A 27,107-nucleotide genomic window follows, 5' to 3' on the forward strand; every position below is an offset into this window, starting at 1 on the left:
TAATTCAAAAACAATATTGAGAGGTGTACCTGGAAAAGTAAACATGTGAGAAATGTATATTCACACAAAGATCATGTGTGTCTCACACAATGATCACACAAATGAACTCCATCCTCCCATGTCAATACTGAGGAAACTTCCTACTGCACTGCCTTTATAAGGAGGAAACTTTTTAATGGAGTCAAAATAAGCTTGGCAAAGTAAAAAAAAAAAAACAAGAAAACAAAACCCCCCAAAAGTTCCACCTTTTTTTAAAAAAAACTTTCTAACAGAAGTAGAACAAACAAGTCCCGACTGTGTGTCTCTGCAAAACCTCATCCAGCAGTTTCTAGGCAGGATCATGGCACACGAGGTGAAATTCCACAGTCGGTCCCATGAAAAGGCTCAGAGCAGCTAATCAGTTCCCCTTGACCTTCAAATTTATGAGTCTGCAAAAAGTGAGCGCTGTGGGTTCCAGCTGCAGCATCTGTCTCCCCAGGCAGTGATGCTGCAGCCAGAGCCGCAGCTCTGCCTCCCACAAGGACACACTTCCACAGGAACTGGGGTCAATGTGGGATACGGGTTGGAAAAGCACCCATAGCCCAAAGTCAGCACTAACCCTGGAGCTGCTTTTTGCTGCCAATCACTGATCTGCTATCTCTCACGAACTTCTCCAGGGCGAGGGGAACCACCTGGGGCACTACCTCATCATCCAGTTGTAATTCTCACCAAGAGACTTCCAAAACAGCCACAGGGACGTTTCATCCCAGCAGTGAGGGGCATGAAGGAGTCCACTTCCAGCCCTTATGGCCCAGAGGGAATAGGAGCAAGAGCAGATCAGATGCTGTAACTCATGCCAGTGCTGAATTCAGACCTGCTGGTGCCCCCACTGTCCTCTGACACACTACCACAATAAATCCTTTTACAAGAGCTCCCACTGATAAAAGTTTGCTTAGGTGCTGGGTTTTGTCCTCATTTTGATGGCAACTGGTGCTGGTGAAGGCTGGGGAGATGACCTACCCCTGGAAGCACCCCCCCACTGCTTCACACTGGTTCAGACCATGACAAGCTCTGCTGCCCCAACCTGAAACCCATAGGCTGGGGCTGTCCCTGATCCAGCTGCTGCCATGGGGAGCTGGTGCTCCACAGTCCCTGCACCGACCTCCTGCAGGGACACCTCATGCCAAAGCCCTTCCCAGCAGTGTCACTGACACCAGCTCAGGGAAACTTGATCTTTTTGCCATTTAAACTGTATGTGAAGCAGTAACGCTGCCCACATTCATTTCTATATATAAGGGAAACCTGATGTTGTAAGCACAGTTTGGTTCCTCTGTTCACAAGGGTTGGATCCAAACGGGAGTGTCCGAGTAGAGCGGTGCTGCTGCCAGCAGGATATTGGAGCCCCGAGGGCAGCAAGAACAGATGGGGTTTGACAAGGGGCATGTTTCTGCGTGACACTGACTTCACAGACAGCCCAAACACTGGGGCTGATGAAGATTTGATCACCCACAATTTGGAGAAAGATATGGAGTCATGGGTTTTCAAAGCATCCCGACGATTGACGGCACGGGGGATCCCCAAAGAGGGTCCTGCTTCCAGCCTCCACTCGCCTGTAACAGGGCTTCCAGCACCAACAAGTAACGAGGACACACCAGGACAAAGGAAAACCACCAGCAATATATCACCGTGTTATGAGACACGAGGTAGACAGCTGAGTGGCTTCAGTCGCCGAGGAGATAATGGATGCTGGATGGCGTCCAAAACTGGATCCCTCCCAGCTCCAGAGAGCTCTTCACCCAAGTGAGTTTTGCCATCTGTCACAGCCCCAGGACTCACCGAGACCAACTCTTCTCCCTTAGAGGAGAGTTCGGGGTCCATCGCTCTGCCAGCCCACGGGACAAGGCGCAGCAGCATGACAAGCACCACTAGAGGACCTGCCTGTGGACCTGCTGCACCCCTGAGTACCCACCCCAGAGCAATGCTCTTCATCTGATGCTCTAAAGCAACCGTGCCCAACGTGTGCCACGGGAGAGCGCTGGCTCCCCCATCGGACCTGGGGCACCACCTTCATGTGTCCCACAGCCTGTGCCAAACTTCTCTAATAAAAGCATCAGTCACCAGCTCTCGTGACTGCAGCAAACTTTCCAAATGCCAGAGCAAAGCTGGCACGCAGAAGTCCCCTGAGCCTGGATTTAGTGCTGTGCCCTTCTGCTCCAATCACCCCTGGATTACCAATTTTCCATAGGTTCACGCCGACAGCAGTAACAGCCACCATGGGCTTGGATCAGTGAACACCTCAACGGCGTAAAAAGAAGGGGGAATTGGAAAAGGAGAAGGAAAAGATGTCTGAAGTGAAACATAACAGATTAAAACTTCCTGTGAGGAGAAATGGGTAAAGAAAGGAGCACTGGAGTTTTGTGAGGGCAAGGAAAATGAAGTCTTGTAGCAAAGGAATGCTAATAAGTGAAGGGAAAGACGAAAGAGACCAGAAATGCCACTTATTTCCCCCAAGGAGTAACAAACACATTTAATAGGGCGCTAACAAATTATTAAGCATTTGTTTCCCCATTCCCACAACAATTTCATAGGTGGTTTTGCCAAGTCTGAGCAGCACCAGACAGGACTGGCTGAGAGGCAGCTGCCCTGCTCCAGCTCAGATGCGCTCTCTCTTCAACTGTGTGTCCAAGACATGCCTGGACAGACACACAGACTGCCTAGGGCTACAGCTGTGGCATGGAAATGCTGACTGCAAGGCCAGGGGCTCAAATGGTTTTGTCCCACACAGCCTGAGCCAATCTCAGCACCAGCCTGGACCACAGGAAGGGCACAGGGAGCAGGGAAGGTGCTACTGGAGGGGAAGCAAACAGAGCAGAGAGAGGGAGGGCTGAGTTCCTCTTTGGGTCAAGAATAACCCCCAGGCTGTAGCTGACATGGAACTGGGCTGGGAGTCAGGATAACAATTCTCCAGTATATCCCAAAAAGTGCGACCCAACACAGGGCTCTGCACCGTGGTGGGTGATGGAAACACAATACTTCCAAAAAAGGAACCAGTCCAGGAAAAGTCAGCCATGGTGCCCCAGACCTGCCTCAGGAACAAAGATCAGCTCTCTGACACCAGACCTATTTGCTCCTACACATTCCAGTGCTCAGATCCAGCCCACAGGAATGCTGGTTCAGAGCACAAATGCACTGGGAGCAAACACATCCTTCTCTCTGGCCATCACACCTTGTGAGAGGTGAGAGGCTCTGAGGCTGCTAGGCAGACACAGGGGGCTGCACATTGGGAGCCCCAAAATGTCAACACCAAGCTCTGTCACAGTGTGATCCAGCAGCTTTTCTCTCCTGAGCATCCAAAACTGCAAGGTCCAATACCTCAGGCACAAGGGAAACACATGCTGAAAAGGTCTGGGCAAGACCGTGATAAACAGGCACAAGAAGGTCCGTAGGGAAAGCAAGAAGAGTCACAGGCAGCATGCAACACGCAGGAGAAAATAATTTCAAAGTGTGCTGGGAACAGGGGGGCGGGTAGGAGATGAAAACCCAAAGCTTTCAGCTATTTCTTTGAAGATTTTGCTTTGCATTTGGGAAGGCTGCCAGAACTCAAGAGTGCATATGAGCAGGAGACCAGTGACTGCACCAGAGACCTCATAAAGCAATGTCCTACACAAGTCCTACCTTCTGACCTGCCAACGGTGCCCAGGGACCTCCCGGCCTCTACCAGCACATGGTCCTAAGGGCACATTCACCACAATTAGGGACTCCACCAAGAGCCTCTGCTCCCAGCTGGCAAGACTTCAAAGCTGCACAGTCAGCTTGCCTTTAACAAAATACCAGATACTCACCCATTAATATACTGAGCAGCTTTTGAACTCTGGAGTTTACTCCAACAATCCGGTAGAGACCCTGCTCATTGATCCCTAGGAAAAACAAGGAGCTTATTAGGAGGAGGTCACAAGAGCTGCTAATATTTCTTTCATTTCTTTGGCTTCTCAAATAGCAAAGCCACTGAAACCTTCTCATCAATTACATAAAAAATTATAGAAGAGGGTAAAATTTGGGTTTGATATCAAGGATTTCATGTAATAAAAGTGTTACATTCAATTAGCTCAGGAATAAGGATCTAAGGACACCTTTCCTCCTCCCCACAGCCATGAGGGGAGCTACAGTTTATCCCATGAAGGATCTGCACTTAACAAGGGAAGTTTGGGAAAATTTTACTGTGCCACATTCTTCAGGTTGAGGTCTGAGCCTTTTGCATTTCTTCACTCCCTCGTGTAGGGCCAAGAGGCTCACAAAAATCCTATCTGTATACAAGGAGTCTTCACAAGAGGCTTTGGGGAAGGACTACCATGCCCATCTCTGTTATCCCACGTGAGAGGACGTGCTTTGCAGCGTTCCTGCAGCAAGGATGCTCAAATGAACCCCTGGCTTTGGTCCCATCCCCTCTTTTGCACACCCAGTGTGTTACTGGCCAACTCTGCCCCAAAGTTTGCTGAGTCCAACCACAGGGCCACTGCGTGTCTCGGCAACAGCATCGGCTCGAGCACATTACTGGGTTCATCTGATGTGGATCTGAGGGTTAATGAGTCATTTTTGTCCATGAAAAGAGCAGGAAAGCAACTGCTCCACTACCAACAGCTTCAGGGCTGCCCCAAAGCTGCCCTACCTCTTGTTTCCACAGCATGGATGCACTTCTTGATGATGCTGAAGCCGATACTGTCCAGCTGGGCAGCTGCAGGGGAAGAGAAGAGAGAAGTGATGAACACCTGGCAGAGGGACAGAGCACAATGCTCCTCCTGAATCCCTGCCATCCCCAGCAATGCTGCACCACTGCCCAGATGGGGCAGGGAGGAGGAGAAGAAGATAAATGAGGTGTTCAGGGCAGAAAAGCCTGAGTACAGCAGCTTGTACCAGGTGTAACTCAGGCAAGCACAGATGCTGACTGTCATTCCAGACTTCACATCCCTCTGAACCAGCCCCTCCACACCCACTGAGAAGCAGAGCCCTGGGCTCAGCCAGGCATCTACCTCTGTGGATGGTCAAAAATTATTTTAGGATCAAGGTGAGATAACCCAAACTTGTCTGGAAAGCTGACAACAGATTGCTTGGAAAAAAGGAAATCATATATTTTTGACACAACAAATCCCCCAAAATGGCAGCGTTCTTGATGAGTCCCAGGGAATTCCTATACATCCTTTCTGCTCTGCATCCAGCTAACCAAGCCACACATGTGCTGGAGAGCAATCCAAACCAAACAGTTCTGTGATTCTAAGAAAACGTGGAGGTAAAAACATCACGTGAAGAGGAGAGAGCTGACAGCACATGGCAGTGGAAGAGCATTAGGAACTGGGAGACGGGAATAAACTTTGGGTCAAATCTCTGTCTGAAGCACCTCCTATGCCCAGTGGGAGGAGAACTGCCCCTGGGGTGCCCATCAGCACTGTCCCTAACCACTCCTGCACACCCCAGGCAGCCGCTCCTGCCCCCAGCAAGGCAAAAGTCCAGCTGAACAATATTGTCCTGTGAGCCACCACACACCTCCCACTCAGCCTCACCCAGCACAGATGTGCACGGTTCAGGTTCTTTTATTAGCACAAATGAAATATTTATTTGGAGTAAATTAGGGTGTCCCGAAGGCAGCTGACTCTGCCTGAGACTGAGAGCTAAAACATTGGAGTTAATGGGATGTACAACTCAACTCATTCGTACCAATGCAGGTTTTCACTTTTAATTTCAAGGAATTAATTGTACACGGATCCAAACACCTGCTGGAAAAATTCATCCCACAGACAGCTTTCCACCACTGCCTGGAAAACGCTGCACACAGCTATTTGTTATGGAAAATTACTTCCTTCCTACAGAAAAGTTTGGGAAACTTTACATAGGAAGGAGACCCACAGTGTGCAAAGCTTCCCTGGGCTCCAGACTCCAGAGAATGCCGTGTTGTGAGAGACACAACTCATTCTATGGAGAGCAGGGCAGAAAGGGACCAGTGCCCAGGGCTGGCAGTGCCCTCACAGAAGGGCACGTGCAACTTCCCCCCTTTGCATTCCCCCTGCTCACACTGTTATTCATACATGGATCCACTGCTGCTCCATGACCAGCTGCCAGCTCACGGTTGCATGGAGCAGTCCCTTCCTAATCCCTTGTTTTGAGTTCTCTGCTGGGGGTGTTCTTTGTCTGATGAATGGCACAAGGACCCAAAACAGTGCAAAGTAAAACAGCTCTATTGTGTTTTTCTGGGCAAGCAGGCTTTCCTGCCGAGCCAACATAAGCACACAAGCTGCAGGATGCCTGTGCCATAGGACGTGTTGGATATCCAGAAGCTGCAGTGCCCTTTCCTGGGCACCTGGAGGGCTCCAAGCACCACTCCCCAAACACAGATGCAGCATAAAACCAACGTACCTTCTGCATCAGCAGGGCACAGCTGCCATAACTCAGATCACTCAGGTACAAGGGTACCTGAGAAGCACAAAACCACAGTGTGGAAACACTCTTTTACCAGCAAACCTGGTTCAGCAGGTCTGATCAGCCTTGGCTTGGCACTGATATGACCCTGACCTTTGGGTGTCCCTGCATGGTGCTGTCCAGCCAACACAGATCACTGTTTCAGGCTCTCTGAAGTGCCTGGTTTATGGAAGTATCAACTATTTCATAAAACAACAATTTTCCTTTTGTCCCTCACATGTTTGGACTTGAGCAAAAGACACCTCCAACCCCCAAGGCCAGGTTGGACAGAGCTTGGAGAAACTTGGTCTAGTGGAAGGTATCCCTGCCCATGGCAGGGAGCGGAACGAGATGAGCTTTAAGGTCCCTCCCAACCCAAACCATTCTCTGATTCCATAATTCTATAACCCTGCAGAGCCAACTGCCCCATGGCCAAGCAGGGCTGGGATCCCACCTCCCTGCAGCAATAGCAGGGGCAGGAAACCCAGCAGTCCCTCTGGATGGAAGCGACCTGGAATAATCCCCCTAAGCACATGAATAAGCTCTTCCACTCATTGCTGAGCTCTGGATCAGGAAAGGTCGGGGATTTATTTGCAGTAGTTACATCCAGAAATAATATCTGATTAAATATCCAAAGTGCCTTTATTCATCCTTAAATTTAACTTTTAGTGAGCATTGTAAAAGCTTGATTTCCCCTCTCACAGAGCAGCTGCTCTTTATCTCAGTCATTTACCCAATGATTCAGTTCAGCAATGGCCCAGATCAAAGGCAGATTTGGATCTACTGCTGTCCACATCACAGAATCATGGAATCATCTTGGTTAGAAAAGCCCTCTAAGGTCATAGAGTCAAACTGTTGCCTCAGCACTGCCAAGGCCACCACTAACTCATGCCCCCAAGGGCCACATCCATACACCTGTTAAATCCCTCCAGGAATGGGGACTCCATCACTGCCCAGGGCAGCCTGAGCCAGCCTAATTTCCAATAGGCCCTGTTTGCCTGTCCAAGTAAAAGAGCCCCCTTTGATGCTCTCCTTCTGCAGGGAAGGATGTGAGACTCAGCTCCAGGCTCTTCCTACAGCAGCAGCATTCCAGTGCCAAGGAGATGTACTACCCAGGCTGTAATTAATCTATCACAGTAACATTTTACATTGGCAGGAGTGATACACATCACCTGTATTGCAGCTGCTGCCCAGACACACCCCCACACCCATCTGACCTTCAAGTAGCATCACATCTCTAGTGCTAGTGAGTTGGTCTCATCCCATTCTATTTTTGCCTAGCAGATTATTTCTATTTAATCCATTAATTCCTTTACTTTACGCTGATGTGGCATATCAGAGCATCAGGAAGGGGGCAGGACTGAATCAGCTCTGTGCAGCTTGGCTGGCTCCAGCTGTGTGTCGGTCGTGGCAGTGCAAGGTCAAAGCAGCTCCTCTGCCTCCCCACCACTCATTTCTGTGCCATGAAATGATCACTGGCTTGAACTGTTTCAAAGACTTCAAGGAAATAAGAGCCACAGAGGCGGGGAGAAACCAAGAAGCAGAGATCAGAGAGAAACAAGTTTTCAAGTCTTACCAGAAATGAGTTTTCAAGTCTCAAACTACCAGTGAGCTGCCAAGTTTGGGAAAGGAAGATTGAGGGTTAATTTAGGTAGATAAAAGGAAGAAGTTTTTTACAAGGAGAGTGGTGAGGCCCTGGCACAGGTTGCCCAGAGAAGCTGTGGCTGCCCCATCTCTGGAAGTGTTCAAGGCCAGGTTGGACAGAGCTTGGAGCAATCTGCTCTACTGGAAGGTGCCCATGCACTTGGCAGGGGGCTGGACTAAATGACCTTTAAATGTCCCTTCCAACCCAAACCATTCTGAGATTCTGTGACTGTGCCTGCTGGGGTGGCCAGATCCACACAGATAAGGGCACAGCAGACAGGGTAGCCAAGGGTATCAAGGTATGTGAAGAGCTTGTGAAAATAAAGACAAGTTTTGATGGGGTCCTCAACTAATGGAGAACCAAGTGGAAATGGAAAAGGGAGAGGGAAAAGGGGAGAGAAGGGAAAGGAGTTCTTCTGTGCTGTTCCATGCAATAAGCACAAATGGCCTGGAGGATTTGTTTCCACAAAGCAGGGCAAGTCCTTCTGGTTTGCAAACTAGTGCATCTAAATCCTCCTGGCTCGCGCAGTTCAGTGACACCCACTCACCCCTTCAGCACGGCTTTCTCCCCCCTCCCAAAGCAGATTAAGATAAATCACCTGTGGGCCGATGGCCATCTGGCCACTCAGCAGGATGTAAAACCAAAAGCTCTGTAAATTTAGACAGTGGCCAAAAAGTGCCACTACAGCACTGCGAGGTGCTGTCATGCTCCCATAAGTACAAGCAGGAAGCAGAGGTATAGAGGTTTCCAGGGTCAGGAATTGCATCCGGACCCACTCAATCACTGCACTCATTTCAAGTCCTTATAGGAAGCTCCTGTATCAAGGGCTGCTGGCAGAAAGCCAGTCCCTGAATCAATTTTAGAGTGGCTGGTGAGGCAAGCAGAGATTCAAGACACGGATTTAATGAGGGCTGAGGCAGTTCAGATCTCTGACCACACCAGCCTAGCCCAACTGGAGGGTTCAGAAGCATTGTTATGTACACAGCCAAGGGTTCCAACCCTCTTCCAGAGCCAGGAAGGACAGTCTGTGGAGCAGATAGGGAAGATCCTTCTCACTTTTAAGACAGACCATCAAAATGGTCTCTTAAGCCAAATCACCAGGTACAGCCCTGGCAGAGCCAGGGGCTGTGTGCAGGGAACACAGAGCGGTGACAGCTCACGGCCAGCTAGGATGCAGCTGAGCCAGTCCTGGTCTCTGTGTCTCAAAAACTCCTTTTGCCCCTCTGGAAAACTGAGACAAGATGAGCTGTTCTAGCAGAGTTCCTACCCCACAGGGCATTGGCCATGCTGCCCTTCCTGAGTGTGAGGCACAGCACTGAGCTCTGCAAGGATGACCTGTGATGCACAGAGCCAGGTGGAACACCCAGAGGAAAGGATGGATGTGCAGCTGATGCCAGGGAGGACCAAAGGGAACGAAAAACCATGGCAGAGAGGGGGAAGAGATTGCTTTGTGCAAGGGCTGAAATGCGTGTGAGGAACATTAGCTGCAAATTATACCAATTACTGTGAGAAAAATGCTTCGGCTCAAGATGAAAATGCCGTGTCTGAGGCAGCACAAAAATGAACCATGTACTGACCGTCAGCCCAGGCCACCACGTGACCGGTTTTGAGGGAAGGAGGGAAGGGACTGAGGGTTGGAGTATTGCAATTATGGCAAATCAAACCTACTGGGAAATGGCTCAATTAAGGGTTTTAAAACACAGGACATAAGAGGCAGGACCAGGTGCAACTGTTCCTCTAAGAAGAAAAACAAGTGCTTTCTTGACTCAAGGCTTTGATTGCCTGAACTACAATAAAAACAGCTTTTTTATTTTTAAGGGCTCTTGTTGTCAATCCTGATGAGACAGGACCTCCTCACTCCTGTATTTGTGCTCCAATTCCCCTCTGGAAAGGCACATTCACACTGTACATTCTGGCTCAGAAAGGAAAGCTGGTTGGTCCCAGGTGTCACCTGAACCCTCTGCTGAGCATCAGGAGCAGGTCCCAAGGCCACCAGCACCCCTCCACTGCCCTTGAGACACCACAGTTTGGGGCAGGAGGGGACACATCCCAAGGGGCAGAGGGAACTGCCTCACATAGCTCTCCATGGCCCCAGGTCCCACCATCAGGTTTCTGCCCCTGGCCCCTGCTGGGTGCCAGACACAGTTTTCCTTGGGTCACCCTGTGGTCCCCATGCCAATTCTTGTCACCCCCTGGCCCAGGGGAGCCCAGTACAGCCCAGTGTCACCAGCTTCTCCTGCTGACTCCCCACACAGCTCAGTCACCTCTCAGGGGTCAGGCTTGAGAAGAAATACTTACTGCCTTCGCTCTGGTTGTCCTTGTTCGAGTTGTACACCTGGAAAACACAAGAGGAAAGTATTATGAGGACCTGGGCTCCAGCTGGGAAGGGCCTGCTGACACGCCTGGTGTCACCCCAATGGTGCCTGCTGCCAGGACCTGCCTCCACCTCCCCCAGCAATGAGGTCCTCAAAGACCATCATGACTTTCTGCACCCAACGGCCGCAGCTCTGGAATTGTCATAAAATAATAACTAGGATAGGACTTACAACAAGAGAATGCAAATGGGATGGACCAGGTAAAACCAGAACTACAGGGCTTTTTAAACAAAATGAAGGTGGGGTTAGACTAGATGACCTTTAAAGATCCCATCCAAGCCAAACTATTCCATGATTCTATGACTCCTCTTCTAAAAGACACACATTAAGGATATAACCTCGGAGCAAAGCAGGCAATTCCCTTACGGGCATTACAGGAATCTCTGGTAGGTGCAGCTCAGACACTGAGCAAGCAGCCACCCTCTTCAGGTACTTACAGCCTGAGCAAATGAGTCAGGCAAAGAGTACAAGAGGAAAAGAAATGTCATTAACTTAGAGAGGACATGAAGTGCAGCAGGATGAGGCAGTGCATCCAGCACTGCCCGCAGCAGAGCCACCGTCGGACTCCATCCCAAGCCTCTCCAGCCTTTAAATATTAGTGCTCCTTCTCCCATCCTGATCACTACTACAGCCTGGCTACTTGAGATGAAAGTGATGTTTCAGTGGATACAATTAAAAGGGGAAAAACACAGGCAGAAGGTTTTAATCATGGTGTGAGGGCGGTTTAAAAGCCCAGCATAATGCCAAGAGCAGCTGTAAGAAGATCAGCCTTAGACAGGTTGTATTTCTCCAGCTCAACAGAGTAAAATGGTTTATAATAATCCATCAGTACTCAGAGTCCCTACAGGAACACACATCCCCCCCAGAGCTCCAGCAGCATCCCAGCTGGAGCTGACCGCTGCACCATCCATAGGACAGGACAAAAAGCCGATGCAGGCTGTTGGAGCTGCATCGCTCACACCCTTCCTCTGCTGGGAACAGTGCTGGAAGCCCCCTTCCATAGGGAGCCCGGCACAGGGAGCTGCCTGCATCACATGCTTCCTCTCAAAATAGCCAGGGGGAAAGGAACTTTTCCAAAGGCCGTGTTGACAGCAACACACCGGCAGCAACAGCCGCACAGCCTCGGCAGCGGGGACGGGAGAGGCGCCGGGCTGCAGGCTCGGCATTCCCTCCACGGGATCCCAATCCCTGATATTAACACTGAAGATGGGAGGGTCTGTGCTCCCAGCGGTGTCCCTGCTGCTGGGATCTCCCCTAGGAACTCCAGCAGAAGGACGAGGCTGGGAAGCTGACTGTGGTGTCCTCAAAGGTTCAGTGCCAGCAGCAGCCGGGCACACGCTGTTCACCACAGCAGAGCTCACCATGGTGCCCCAAAAACAGCCCAACACCCCCATCACCCAAACCAAAACCACCCCAAAAAGGCTGTGTGTCACACAGCATGCCACCATTTGGGCACATAAACAGATTCTTTCCTTGCAGGTCACTCAAACACAGGCTATTCCTGTGCTCTCCTGCCTGTCTGGGCACCAGCCAGAGGGCAGCAGGACACCTTGGATCAGATCTGCCACCCAGGACACCCTCTGGGAAGCACAAATCTAATGGAATAGCTCAAAACCAGGGGTTTGGGCAGAGACCGACCCTTCAAGCTAATTCCTAGGATAGTTCCAAGGAACTAGGATAGTTCCCCTCCCTCCCTCTCAGGGCACTTGGCTATGCAATGCAAGACCAAGTAGAGACAATTAATTGCAGGAGAAAATCCATCAGGCCACATCTGGCAAGCGGGGGATGATTCAGCAGCAAAACCAGCTGCAGTCAGCAAGTGAGTTTTCCTCTAGGAACAGTGTTTATATCAAGAAAATAAAATATGTGAAAAGAGGGAAGGAAACCACTCGTTGGTTCCCCTGCCCATGGTACTGCCCAGCAGCCCCAGCCATGCTGTCAGCCTTCCCTAAGGAGGTTTTTCTCTCCAGCCTCTGTTGAAGGGACCAGGGACAAAGCCTGAGGTGACTCTACTCAAAGGCCTGGAGACACATGGCCCTTCCTTGGGATCACAAGCGGGCTTCGTGCCCTGGCTCACCCCAGACATACAGGTAACACTATATACAGTGAAGGATGGGGCTTGGAGCAATCTAACCTAGTGGAAGATGCCCTTGCATATGGCAGGGGGTGGAATGAGACGAGCTTTAAGGTCCCCTCCAGCCCAAACCATCCTGCTCGAGTCATGGTGCACAGCACATCAGATACAGGGAGATCATCACCCTGCGCATTCGCTGTTCCAGTTTGGATCCATGAAACAATAGAGATTGTTAATCACCAGAGACTGCTCCTAAAACAAGGGAAAAGGGCAGGTAAGGAAACAACATGCTTATGCCATTAATTGCAAAGTGTGCACAAAATGAGAAGGAAGTTTCATGCAGAGGTCAAGTGCAACCATAAAACAAGGAGATACTGTGATCCTATATCCATCTTATTGAGGACAAACCTTTAATCCATCGTCTGTGTTAATCCATTAACACCACTCTACATCATCAGGGTTTTAAACAAGCCCCAAATCTGTAATATCCTTTTGTTTTCCAAGAAAAGCATTACTTTTTAAAATAAATACTTTTCCTATACTGCCTCAAATCTTTTGGAGAGCGATTTTTCAGGATAAGAGAAAGTTTCCAAGTTTGAGGAAGGGGCTGCTGTGTAAGAGGTCCAAGAAGTCCAAGAGTGAGGCTTGTCCAGTGCCCCAAAGGTCACATCTGCCCCCTTGACAAACCCTTGGGCTCCTACCCAGCTTGGCTCTCGGGACGTTAATATTCTATTCTTTCCAAAACAGCTCTGATAATATGCTTACAGCACAGGCTTAAGGCACAAGGATGCTTCTGAAGATTAAGCCTCACATATAACACAGTCAGTTGAAGGACCAACCTCCCCCTGCAGAAGGGTGTGGAATTTTAAAGAGGTTCCTTCTATTCCCTACACTACACACACAGCACCAAGCCCGGGCCTGCAGCACCTCTTGTCCCAGGAGAGATGGGCACCCAGCTGGGAACACATGGTCCTGGAAAACCTCTTCTGGACCCTCTTCCAAACAACTGCCAAGGGCTGGATTTGATTTTTTTCCCACCCAACATCCTCTCTCTTGCATGTCTGCATGCAATTCCCATGCTCATGTTGGCTGTGGGCTGCCTCACACAGGATACAGCACCGGGACACGGGGCTCCGACGCTTGTGCCAGGTAAACGCGAAGGGATGGCACGGTGACACCTCACAGAGTGACAGCACCCAACAAACACCCAACGTGGGAGGGCTGCCAAGGACAGAAAAAGGCCAGGCAGGAGCTCTGCAGACACACACATCACCCAGCGTCGAGCCAGACAATAAAACACCATTAAATAAGTGTATTTTTATACCCACACACTGTTTTCCTGTTGTTAACACACTTTGGAGAAAACAGACCTAAACCCAGGAAGCTTGCAGTGGAATAAAAAGCTTCTTTCACTTTTCAGTATTAGTCACGGACAAAGGGTGGGAAATCTGAGGGAAAGAACATCACTCAGAGGTGAAGGGCCCATGTCCCACAGACACGTGTGGGAACAGGCTGGGTTATAAAACTCAGAACTGGGGCTAGTGATTAACGTGCAGACAAATCCCTGCCCTGCAGCGCTGCGATGCTTTAACATCACCCTCTCACTAATTATTCCCATTTGAGTGTATCTTCAGAGCCAAAATATCTTTACTGGGCAGTTTCAGAAGTGATGTGTATAGAAAAAATATATATTAACCTAGTGAAAAATCTGCAGACCTTGATGACTTGAATTTAGTTTCCTAAATTCATACTGTAGATGGCCAAATATCCTGAACAAAACCAGACTGTATCTTTTTTATCAGAAGAAGCTACTGCTGTTTCATTCCTGTAGGATCACTGCTGTTTGGAGGCTTAAACAAGGCCTTTATGAGCTATTATTGAAAAATTCTAAGATGCATCTCTAAGTAATCCAGAAGGATAAATTTTATAAGAGCACAACAGCAGTGGCAACTCATGACTACTTTGACACTTGCACTGTGCTCAATTATGAACTTGATATTTAAGATAATTCATCAAAGAACAAGTTATTTCCTTTGGTGAGATTATTTCACCAAATATACACTTCCCATAAAATGAGGAAATGGTTTTATAGGGATGATTAAGAGGTCTGCAATGTTCAAAGGTGTGCTAGGGGAACACATAGCCTGGGAAGCACCACCAGCCATCCTGCTCCCTCAGAGCCGGTGATTTGAGCCAGAGGGTAACTCACTCTCATCCACCTACAGCCACAGCAGAGTGCTTGCTCCTCAATCCACATCCCCAACTTCATGTGCACCAAAGTTTGGGCAGAGGCAGCAACGCAGACACTGCATCTGCTCCTGCCCCCTCCAAATTCAGTCCTGCCATTACCACACATACACACAACACTGGAGCTGTGGGTAACTCAAACATCAGCTGTGGATTTTCCTAATCAGAAATGCTCTAAGAGCCATCATTCAGAGCTTAAAATACCCTTACAGCCACTGACAGTCACCATCAGGAGCCTAAAACACCTCTAGAGACACCATCCAGAGCCTAAAATACTCTATAGACACCAACAGCGACCACACAAAGCCTAAAATACTTCCACGGGCACTGATGCCCACCATACAGAGCCTAAAATAGTCCTACAGCCACTATTCATCATCTGATGGCACTTTCTGCTTGTGCACAAATAAACCAAGAAGAATCTGATCCATCAGTTTTCCAACCTGATCCTAAATAAATCGCACATGTGAGTGTGCAAAGGACAAATGGGTGTGTGGGTGGTTTGGGATGAAACTGGATTGTGGGAAAAGAAAAGGAAAAGGAAGTAGCTGGGGGCTGGAAGGGGAACTACGAAAAGATGATGTTAGGTAATTTAATGTTTATTTCCTCATTTCAGGGGTCACACTGTTGCCCATAGTGTCCATTTACCTCCACAAGACACTTGTAGGGGTGCCATGAACTTTCTGTGAACACATATTTCATACAAAAAGCAAGTTCTCATTTAAAATTTAAAATCCAAAATGGCCCAACCTAAGCTGCATCCCTTGGAGGTTGCACAGTTCCAAAAATCCTTCAGGTTCCAACATCAGCGTGAAATTCTGCACAATGGCTAAAATCTAGAGGAAAGAATTGTCCAGTTTCTCAGAGGGAACAGGGAAAGTTTAAGGAAACCAAGAGGCCAGCAGACCTGGTTTGGAGGGAGCGAAACCTCCATCTGAGAAGGATTTCAAGCACTATACCCTGGAGTGGAAGATTCGACCTCACACTTCTTTCACTTGTGCCGGGACCTTCCCTTCAATCCAGACTTTCCATTTGGACTATCAGAAGGGGCCAGTCCTGCCAGAATTCCCTGGTCTCCCTGGAGAAGCACAGTGTTTGCAAGGCCCAGAGCAATGGGAGGAAATGCTGCAGTATTATGCAATTTCCTTGTGATTCATATTCAGAAATCCTCAAAACAACCAGGAACGAATCTTTCGACTTTCAGCTCAGAAGATGCACAAGCCAAAAGGGTATAAATAGATATTCTCTCAGATTTGGTAGCCCAAGTGGCTTCCCAGCCACCCGGGATGGGCTGGGAAGATATGGGCAGGAGTAGCACAGACATTCCATGTGGGTGCTTTGTAACCCTTTTATAAAAGAAAAGGGAAAATGGGCTGAAAACCAGGCTGGTGTCCAGCCATTCTGACTGACTCAGCTGGCACTGGGGGGTGTCTGCAGCACCCCAAGCACCCTGGAGCTCCAGCAGAGCCCCTGCACAAGGCTTCACTCAGCCCAGCATTGGGAAACACGGGATGGAACTCTCATACATCCCTTTTCCCACCCGTTAATTGCCCTACAACAGAAGATCCACTTGGAACAAGTCTTTCCTCTTAATGTCTTCCTCACTCGGACACCAGCGATGCACCTGATCGTGTCCCCGCGCTCCAGAGCATATCCCATAGAGAGCCATATCCATGGTGCACACAGGGATGCCCAGAGTGGGGCCAGAGCCTCTGACCACCCAGGGAGACCTTCAGAGATGGCACAAACAAGCCTGGGGAGGGGAGGACACCCTATATCCTGTGCCCACAGCAACAGGGAAGAGGAAAGAGGAAGGATAGAAAGGAATAAAGGAGAAGAGAAGAGTGAGATGGCACAGGTATGTGCCACGCCAGGATCCTCTGCACCTGACACCCGCGCTTGGCACAGCACTGCAGAGATGCTGCGTTGGGACACAGCCCAGTAGCAGGATCCCAGCAAAGCAGGGCAGATCATGTACAAAAAGCCTATTTCCTTATTAAAAGCAGGACACCTGGCAACCTTGATGAAATCAGCCCTTGTTTCTGGCTCTGCCTTATCAACCCTGTTCTATTTTTGTCCGACAGCCAGGTTTTTGTAGTACAAGCAGGATTTTCAGAGCTAGACTACACTGTGTTGTGGTTAGAAATAACCTTCCTTGCTCTGCGAGCCAGAAGGATACCGATAGGAGTATGATCTCTCCCAGCCCACATCCCTGCAAACCTCCCTGCAGCGGCAGGGGAGGAAAAAATATGCCTTGCTTCCCAAGTGGAGAACTTGGCAGGGCAGCAGAAACCCACTGTGAAATGCTGGTTTATGTCATTCAGACGAGGCTGTTCATTTGGAAGAGGGTGGCCAGGGACCCTGGCAGCTCCTTCCTTCCTTCCTTCCTTTCCTCCCAACCTACTGTTCATCACTGTCGGAGTCATCTCCCACCTTGTGTCCCCCTTTCTGTCTCCTCCTCCTTCCTTCCAACATAAATTTCAGCTCATAACTCACACTCTGGGCCTGATTAAAAGACGAAGAAAAGAAGTCTATCAGAAGTGAAGCATCTGGGGGCTTGAATCCTCTACACGGGTCTTGCTCTCCTGTCTCTCGGAGCTGAACTAAAGGATGGTTCTAATTAAAAACAAGCCCACGTTTTATTACAAGTGCAGGCATTCCCAAGGGCCTCCGGAGCCGAGGCCGGCCGGGCTCCCTGCCAGCCAGCTGGGCTGCTTAGCTCAGCTCAGTTATATAACCCACCATGTTTGTCACCCAAGGAAACAATTACCTGGGTCAAACTAAGGGAAAAAATTACCTGGGTCAAACTGTCAACTTCCCATGCGTAACTGCAGAAAGGGAATCCAGCAGCACCTACTCTGGGGGTTATGTGGAAGCAACAGAGCAGAGCATGTCAGATCTATGGCAGCCTCAGAATAATGCAGCTAAAGGTCAACTGCTTCAGTAAAATACATTTTTGGAATAACTAAAGCGCCTAAAGTTTCCCAGAGCAGCATTTTTAGGCAAGTCCAGAAGAGCAGATATGTTGGGATCACTCAAATGACTGATTAAAACTGAAGACTTCTATTAGTCTAAGCTTCCCCTAAGTTTTCTAGGATGCTTGAGCAACAACTTGCACATCCTCCTCCAGCAGCTCTGCCCTGGAGCCCAGCCAGCCCCAGCCAGCAAACACACCCTTCCTCCTCCCAACGTCTGCTGACAAACGCAGGCTCTCAACACATCAAAACCAGCCTAATTTTAAATGGCAGTGTCATCTTTATTTTTAAAATAACTGTAACACAGCCATGCCTGGCGCTCCTCCTCTGCGAAAGAGGTTTGACACTGCCCGGGTGTTCCGAACAACGCTGGTGGCTTAGTGCCAGCACTGGTTAAACTACCACTGGCTGCTGGTTTAAACACTGTGCAGTCCTTGAGCTGAGACCACTTTCAGTCCCCCGTTTGCACAGCTGTTGGTGGGGGACACCTGGGTCAGCCACGTGGCTGAGGCTCCAGGAAAGGCAGCAGAAAGGGGACACAATTCCATCCTTCTGCTCCCAGGGAGACCCCTGTGAGCCCAGGGTGGCTGCAGAGGGTTTCTCAGAGCAGCCCTGGGACACAGCACAGGGTTCCTCCCTGGAGCTGGGAGCCAGCCCGACGGAGGCTTAAATGGTGGTTGTCCCTCTCCAAAACTGCAGCAGGATGTTTACCCCCTTCCAGACAGAACCTGAAATTCTACAAAACTAATAACCTTTCTGGGAAATCACTCACCCCAGCACGTACCCAGCACTCGCAGCTGCACAGCACTCGTGAGCAGCATTTCTACCATGTGGCATCCAACAAACACTGGTTGAGGGACAGCGTGGGACATGTCCACCTGCACACTGGTGTGGCCTGAGCCTGCTGGCTCGGGCTCCTGATCCCAATCCTGCTCCTGCCAGAGCCCAGCTTCCCAGCTCTGCATAGGGATCTGCCAGAAATGGCAAATCAAGGGTGGAACAACAGAGAGACCAGAAGGACAGAAATAAGATGATTAAAACAGAGTTTCAAAGGACAGACCTTCTCTTGGGGCTGCAGCTGGGAGACGAAAAACCCCTGGGTCATGGACAGTGGTGGGGCTGCAGCAGGACAGGAAATTACTGCTTAAAACCAAATGTAAGAACCAATAAAGTAGGAAATAAAGGAAGAGGGCAGTTTTGCAACTCATTGTACAATGAAACATTCACTTTAATTTTTAATTTAAAGTAGGAAACAATACTCTTAATAGTCTATTCAAATTGTCAGGGGAGTTTGTTCTCCGAAAACAAGCTATTCCCTGAATTTCTACATGTTTCTTGAATTGCCTGATCAAATAATTCTAAGCAGAGGTGATGAAGAGCAGAGAGGAAAGCAAAGCGAGCACACACTCTTTGATCTGTCACTCCAGCCAAGGCTCTGTGCCTCCCTACAGAGGTGCCAGCACAGCCAAAGGGTGGACAGCAAGTTCTCACCAAACTATGCAACGAAATCCCTGGATGCAACCCCTCTGCACCCTTCCCTTAGGCTGGTTCACCTCTCCAGGCCCAGACTCACAAACAAGTTGCCACACGCAGCTGATCCGTCCTGTTCCACACACTGTGCTGCAATCCAGGTTCAATTAACCACCATTCCCCAGGAACTCTGCAAACTCAACCCACCTCTCACCACCACGCTCACCTCTGGCCTGAACCCCCAAAACCCCAAACCCATAGTGCAGCAGAGCTGGTGGGTGTCCCACAGGGGAGATGAGTGTTGTATGATGTCCTGTGGATTGCTGATGGGACCTACACTCACATCCCCATTTCTCACCCCTCTGCAAGTTTCCCTTGCGGGGTATCAGCAGTGGCACAACATGGGAGGAGACGTGCAGCAGAGCCAACATCATCTGCCAAAGGGAGAGTGAAACCCAGCTGGTCTCCTGGGACCAACTGAACCCATTTTCAGGCAAAGCCAAATGTTCGTAGCCAATTTCTTCAGCACAGACCCCCAAGGAAGAGCAAGGAATGCATTAAAGAAATTATGAGGTATTCACAGGAGAGCTACTGCTCTACTCCTGTATATCCCCAACAACACAGCGGGAAGAAGAGGTCACAAACTTGCCAAAACTGAGTGGCACAGCATTTTTAGGTGTGTAAAAGCAATCCAGAAGGCTCTTTTCTCTTTTAAAAATCATCTAGAATGCTTCTCTCAGTATTGTTCTCTCTGTCAGCCAAGCAGCTTAAGAAAAGGGCAAAACCTGCCAGCCTGCAGCCAGTGGTGACTGTGGCTGGGCGAGATGACAGCCAGTGAAGCAGCAGTTGTTGGAACCAGGAATAAAAGCCTGAAGTCAAGGCTTAAGACCTCACTGGCTTAAGTGCTTTAGAAGCAAAATAAAAGCTTATGAACTCCATGTAAAGTTACTGCTATTACAGGCTTAAATGAGTTACCAAAGAGGAGAGGGAGAGGGAGGGAACAGTGAGAAGAGCATGTGATACAAGAACTAACATGGAATGTGATGCATCATTCCATCTGAAAGCTCCAGCTGATTCTCTGAGGATCCTCTGCTACCACCTTGTCTCCAAAAAAGACTAAGCATTTTTTGGGGCAATAATCTTGAAGTTTGGGATGCAAAAATAGGCCAAGCAGGAGCTCCCCTGGGCCAGGTTGGGGCCCAGTGGGACTCACCACCAGTGTGGCTCCACCGAGGCAGTGGTGCTGTGCTGGGAGGCAGCACGGATGCTCCCAAAGCATAGAGAGACTGAGCTCCAGTTCAGGGAAAGTTCACTGGGTGAACTTAGAGATTAAGAGCAGGCAGAGCGGGGAAAAAACGTTCTGTTCAGCAAAGAGAGAGAGACAGGGAGATGAAAAAGCAACAATGGGAATGACTCAGGTCATGGAGAACAAAAAAAAAATTTGCTATAAGAAAACAAACCCAGGCAGGACGAAGGCCATGAAAACCTGCAAGATAAAGTGTACACAATAAAAACATCTTCTCCAGAAAGCTGACAAAAACACACGTCTGTGGGATCGGGAGCATACAAAGATCAGCATGGAAAAGGCTGTGAGGAAACAAGCTGGAGAGACAGACACGGACCCAGCCCCGAGGAGAGCAGGGGGAAGAACACGGTGATCACTCCAACACTTGTCCACGGGCTCCCCGTGCAAAGAGAACTCAGCCAAAGACACCGTCTGTACAAAAAGATGCTCTGGGTGAGGATTTTTCTGCCATCTCTGACAACTTAGATGGAGTGAATTAAAAAGGTAAAGCAGATCTGCAGCTCCAGTGAGTCCCAGCCCAGTGTGAGGGGGGTTGGGAAGGGGTGTGGTGGGTGCAAGGTTGTTCCCCAGCAGCCACATGGGCGCTGGAACCAAAGTCCTTCAAGTTAATTTATTTTTTGAATGAGCCAAAATGACAGGAATGCTGAGGTTGAAAGCACTGGAGTGAGTTCAAAAGACATCATTTCCATTGGGAAATAAATCCCTCACCATTTTGTATAATTAGACAAGGAAAATGAAAAACAATTTCAGAAAGAATTCCCAGCAGCAATATCCAAGGAGGAGGCGGGATGTGCGTTGGGCAGGAATGCGGGGCTGGGCTCTGCTGTCACTGCTGGGCACACAAACACCACACAGCATCTCCAGAGTGGCAGGGGTGAAGGAGCTCCTGGACCACTGACCTGTTGTCCCACCAGGAGCGTGGCTGCGGGTCTGGGAACAGGACCACGGGATGGGGAGCTCCAGAGGCATCATCCCACCCATCACCACCAGCCTCGCTGCATGGCCAGAGCTTCTGGAGAGCCACTGCATCCAGTCCATGTGGATGAACCAATGGAGACTCTGAGTGGGAAACCCGCAGGGAAGGGAGTCCTGCCCCACAGTCCCAGGCTGGCAGTGGGTGGAGAGATGCGACCACATTGCTGCTGCTTCACCTCTGCTCCTCTCACCAACCCAAACCCACCACTACCACCACCACCACAGCATGGTTCCCAGAACGGTGGCAGTGGTCACCGTGGAACCACTCAGTCTCAGGCCGGGGGGACATGGAGGGGCAGGGAGAGGGGAAAGACACCCATGGCTGTGGAGGGAGAAGCCCAGAGACCTGACAGGTTCTGAAGGTCTGTGTACCCTTCTAAAGATCTCCTTCCCTCAGTGTACCCAGATTAAACGCTGCCATCCCAAAACTATCGGCTTCTTGTGTAGTGGTAGGAGGGAGAAATGGCTCTGATTTGGGGTTGTGCTGGGTTTCAGGGATAAAGCTGGGAAGCAAGCGCTGTCCCCACCCCAAGCAGCCTAAATGCAGGAACTGGGGGCAGGCTCAGGGGGCACGTCCCTCCCTCAGACATCCAGTCCCAGGGACAGGGGTGAGGGGCAGCCCCAGCAACGCCGCAGAGCCCGGGAGTGTGGGGGGGTCCTGGCCCAGCCCCACGTCACAGGTGCCATGAGTGGCCGGTCTCAGCTGCCATCTAGTGGGGAGCAGCTGCAGGGCACCGACATCTCTCCGGGCTGGCACAGAGTCTCAGAATCATTTACGTTGGAAAAGACCTCCAAGATCATCAAGTCCAACCTGTGACGGATCCCCACCTTGTCAACCAGACCAGAGCACTGAGTGCCACACCCAGTCAATCCTTTAACACCTCCAGTGGTGGTGACTCCACCACCTCCCTCGGCAGCCCCTTCCAATGCCTGACAGCCCTTTCTAGGAAGAAATTCTTCCTGATGTCCAACCTGGACCTCCCCTGGCACATCTTAAGGTCATTTCCTCTTGTCCTGTCCCTCATTCCCTGGGAGCAAAGCCTGACCCCCAGCTGGCTCCCCCCTCCTGTCAGGCAGTTGTAGAGAGGGATAAAGTCTCTCTTGAGCCTCCTCTTCCACTCTAGCTACAGGCTTGGCAAGAAAGCCACAACCTTACCAAAACGCTTACCTTGTTCTTTGCTACAAAACACACTGTCTAATTTGTGCCTCTCCTAATCCTGCAGCCCACCACAACCACCATCAGCCAACATAGCTTTTATTCCTGACTCAGGTTCTAAGGAAGTTTCAGAATTACTCTGGCCTCCACCATCCGCATTTGCAAACTTCATCACCAGAGGAGAAAATCCATAGGAAACTGACCTCAGTATCTTAATAAAACCAAACACCACTGACCCGTCAGGGAGTTAGCAGTTTCTCCTATTTCCAGCTTCTGTAATACCAAAGAAAACCCAAAGTCAACATAGGGGGTTTATCCAAATTAATAACAAGTGGTAAGAGTTAACGGCGCAATGAGAGTTGTCTGGAGGCTGCTCCGGCTGTGAGATACAGCATAAATCTTCTCAAGTTGTGACAAATGTCTTGGCTAATGCAGTCACATTCTATGTTTAGATCTCACTAAGATGTAATTTGACATTTGGGTTTACTTTCTTCATTATAATTAGGAAACGAACTCCAGTCCACGTTAATCTCTTCACAGTCTGAATTTGCACATGGAATTACTGCCCCCACTGTGCCAAGCCTTCCCCACACTCAACAGTCAAGTCAAAGGGAAAACCAGACATCCTTTCCAGTAGGGTTCTTTGGTTACAGAAACACAGTCAAAGCACAGGATGGATATTTCTAGGAGTTTAAAGGTTAAATCCTTGTCTCTTGTTCAAGGAAATCTCTGTGGAGAGGTAACACACCACACCCTGGTGTTGCGAGATAAGAACCCAAACAGAACAGCCCACAACTCCATTTTTGATGGATAGAGGAGGATATCTGAGGACAAGGAGGTGCCTCATCTGTCAACACGCACCACCTTCCTCAGTAAAGTGCCTCTTGGATCTGTTTCCATATGGGCTGTGTTCCCATGGCTCCCACTCCACACCTGGAAGGCCAGTTTAAGCCATTAGCATTTAAGTGCCATGAAGTGTTGCATTAATGCGCAGCCACAACCCCTGACACGCTGGATGAGCAGGCTGCCCTCAGCTGATGGGCACGATAGAGAGGAACAGCAACACACAGGCGGCACGAAGACCTGCGTGTCTTTGAAGGAGTTCTCATAACCACATTCTGGAACAGGATAATCCAGGCAGTCCTGTACTGGTTGCTCCACAGCTCCTTTCACATGCACAGCATTTTGCAAGCACCCAAAAGCTCTGTCTGCACCTCTACAGAGTGGCTCTGCTCTTGTGTCACCTCCTGGTAACATCCGCAGGTCAACACACAACTGGATGACCATATTCTGGCAGCTCTTGCTGCAGGTGACTGGGTTTCCCATCCCTGCAACAGCAGCTCCCAGCGGAGGTGGGCAGTGGGAAGCAGGTGAGCAGGTTGGAGGAGGACAAGGCTCCGCTCAGACTGGGAGCAACAATGTACATTTTGCTTCTGAAGAAATGGAAAATATTATCTATTTGGTCTCCGGGTGCAGCCAGAATCAAAGCAGGGGTTCATTTAAGAGGGATCAAGACAGCTGGCACCTGGAGCTGGAGAGGGTTATCTCAGTACAGCTTTCCCAGGGCTCAAGAGTCAAGGTGGAGGAGCTGGCTGGTCATCCCAAGCAAAGGTTTCAACAGATGATTGAAAAAGGGAGCAAGAGGCTGTCACAGATTCATCGAATCATGGAATGGTTTGGATTGGAAGGGGCCTTAAAGCTCAGCCAGTCCCAACTCCCTGTCATTGGCAGACATCTTACACTAGACGATGCTGCTCCAAGCCAAGTCCAACCTGGCCTTGAACACTTCCAGAGATGGGGCAGCCACAGGTTCTCTGGGCAAGTGAAAATTCAAACAGAAGAGGTTCAGTCAGGGGACGAGGAGGCCAGGGAAGCAGCCAGGTTTGAGCCCAGGCAGGTTGTGCCCTCTCCTCCCTTGGATGTTCTCAGGTCCCAACCAGGTAACACCCCGAGCAACCTGCTCTGAGCAGGAGGTTGGACTAGAAACCTCATGAGCTCCTGTCCTATCTGAATTACGTGATGGATCTACGATTCCAGTTTGGGACCTGGCTGTAATCCACAATGCAATCCTTTCCCTGAAATGCAGGGCAGCAGCCTCCCACACCTAGCCTCCTGATCTCTGAACCGCTGCATGTTCTAAAAGCAAGTGCTTGATTAAGCCCAGCACGTGCTTTCCAGCACTCTCCGAACAACCCCACGTATCCACACCTCACCTGGCTTCAATGAACATTTTCTGTGGTAAATAAGAACCCTTCCATGGATTTGGGGGGATTTGCTCAAACCAGTACCAGTCTGTGGCAGTGGGCCCTGCTGGGATCTGACACCCCGCTTGCCACATGGACTCCACTCCAACTGCCAGAGCCTGACTCGAGCCTGGAGCACAGACACCCAACTCCAAACCACATGAGCTGTCATGGAACAGCCTGGGCTGCTCTGGTTCTGTGCACGGCTTCTTCCCGTGTCCTGATATGCTTTTGGCCACGCCAAGGAATGAAGGTCACAGGCTGGTGTCTTGGCTGCTTGGTGGTGCTGTGTGTGCCATGGGAGAGCCCCCATGTCAAGCCAGGATGGGCCACACCAGCACCTGCACCCTCCGAGGGACCCGCTTGGAACCGGCCAACTTTTCGAGCCGGCAGGAAGGTTTGAAAACGCATTCAAAAACAAAAACTAACAACCTGCAAAACTCCAGAATCCCTTCCAGAGGTGAGGAAGCCTTTGGCAGGGCAAGAGCAAACACGGGGAACAGGGGCCACGCTCCTCCGCTCACACGAAACGTGCAATTCTCTACCAGACTGAGAAACGGCTGCCAAGGAGTTGCAGGACTCAAAAAGCCCTGGAAATCTACAGCATATTTCCTTCCACTGCTCTTTTTGCCATGTTTTCCTTTCAGCACGGCAGAGCAGCGTGTTTGTGCTGGCCAAGCCTACCCTCCTCCTCTCCACCGCACCTTCAAGCAATTCAAGCACAGGAGATACAGTATTACCTCAAATATTTAACCAAGGGATTAAACTATTCTCTTGGCAGGAGGCAGGAGCTGCCCCACAGATACAGCTCTCACACCGGCTGCCAGGCGCTGCGTGACAGCGGGATCCGCAGCAAACAATCTGCCCTGGGCTACCAGAAGCTCTCCACAATTTTCTCTGCTTTTGGGGTAATATTTCTGCTCACCGGTTCCCGGCCATCCATTGCCTCCATCCACAGCCTCCGGTCTTCTTCCGAAAGCGCCTGCATGGTGATGACGCCCGGCCTGCAGAGAGAAAGGGGACGCTGTAAATAAACTGCCGGATGGAAAGCAAAATAAAATAAGCAAAGATAAATTTCCCATGAGAAGAAGAGGGAAAGAGGACAAGCTTCTTTCTAGCCAAGTCCCAGCAAATGGGGCTGAGCCTAGCCTGACCTCTCCATGGACATCCCTGCAGGTCCTGACCAGGATCAGCCAGCAAGCAGAGGACATCTCCAATGACTGACACACCTTTCCAGTGGGTTTAGTGTAAGAGCTGGATGCCAAATTCCTCCTCTGGCCCTCAGCCTGCCCCGGGCTAAGAAGGTCCATCCAGCAACAGAAGAAGGCAAGGAAGGTAACCAAGGAAGGTAACCAAGCAAGCAGGAGCCCCACACATCCCAGCCCTCCATGTCCCACCACCACCCCATGCACCAGCTCATGGAGGGGACCTTCTGCTGCGAGAAGCATTACATCCCCAGAACGTTGGTGCCAGCACGGCTGTGCCAGTGCCCTGACCCTGCCCATACCCTCCTGTCACAGGCAGCAGTGATTCTGGTCTGTGCACCCCTCCAGCAGCAGGGGAGCACTGCAGGAGCCCTGGTTGCCCCAGGGTGCTGGTCCTGCCCCTGCCATCACACACACACAACAGCCCTGAGCTGCCCTGTAAATCCAGCCTCCAGAAAATGATGGCTCATTTATTGTAATGAGAAGGGGAAAGGCCTGAGCGCTGCACACACAGCACAGGAGCCAGAGGACAGCACTGGTCCCGCCCTCGCCTGAGGGCCAATGCCACCTCCACGCTTCGGAGTGGACGCTACATCCTTTCCATGCAAGGAGTTAAACCTCAATTACGTGCTCTGATAAGCACGACCAGCAAGGTCAGGATGTATTTAACACTCTGGAGAGTGTTTGCACAACCTCAGTTATGGTGCGTGTTTGCACTGAAGCCAGTGTTGTGCTCCCACGCCGTGGGCTGGCGACTCACTGCACCTCGCTTGGCTGCAAGCTGTCAGGATTTCCATCTCCACATCCCAGCTCATCCCACAGCCAGCTGATCCACACACACAGCCCGGCTACTGCTGCACCTCCTCAGCATCACGTCTTTGAACTGGGTCTCCAGCTCCTAAGGGGTGGCTGCATCCCGCGCCACTGCTGCTCCCCCCAGCAGGGCTGGGCAGAGCCCCCAGGCTCAGCCAGACAGTGAGATCTGTTCTGGGTGCCTGCTCTAGCCCTGC

At 50.3% G+C, this 27,107-nt stretch overlaps 1 protein-coding gene across 4 annotated transcripts in view; it reads right to left on the minus strand.

Annotated features, from left to right (window-relative positions):
• The window catches only part of ARHGAP26 (Rho GTPase activating protein 26), a 116,904-nt gene that overhangs the window by 53,277 nt on the left and 36,520 nt on the right, over positions 1-27,107 (minus strand). For all 4 annotated transcript variants that reach the window (XM_017822969.1, XM_017822967.1, XM_017822966.1 and 1 more), the window contains exons 11-14: positions 25,818-25,896; positions 10,370-10,406; positions 4,646-4,711; positions 3,822-3,896 (exon numbers count right to left, since the gene is read on the minus strand). In XM_017822969.1, coding sequence (XP_017678458.1) covers positions 3,822-3,896; positions 4,646-4,711; positions 10,370-10,406; positions 25,818-25,896 — 257 coding nt within the window. The remainder of the gene's footprint in view (positions 1-3,821; positions 3,897-4,645; positions 4,712-10,369; positions 10,407-25,817; positions 25,897-27,107) is intronic.

The sequence above is a fragment of the Lepidothrix coronata genome, unplaced genomic scaffold (genome assembly GCF_001604755.1).
Source record: "Lepidothrix coronata isolate B3197 unplaced genomic scaffold, Lepidothrix_coronata-1.0 Scaffold100, whole genome shotgun sequence".
NCBI classification, from domain to species: Eukaryota; Metazoa; Chordata; class Aves; order Passeriformes; family Pipridae; genus Lepidothrix; species Lepidothrix coronata.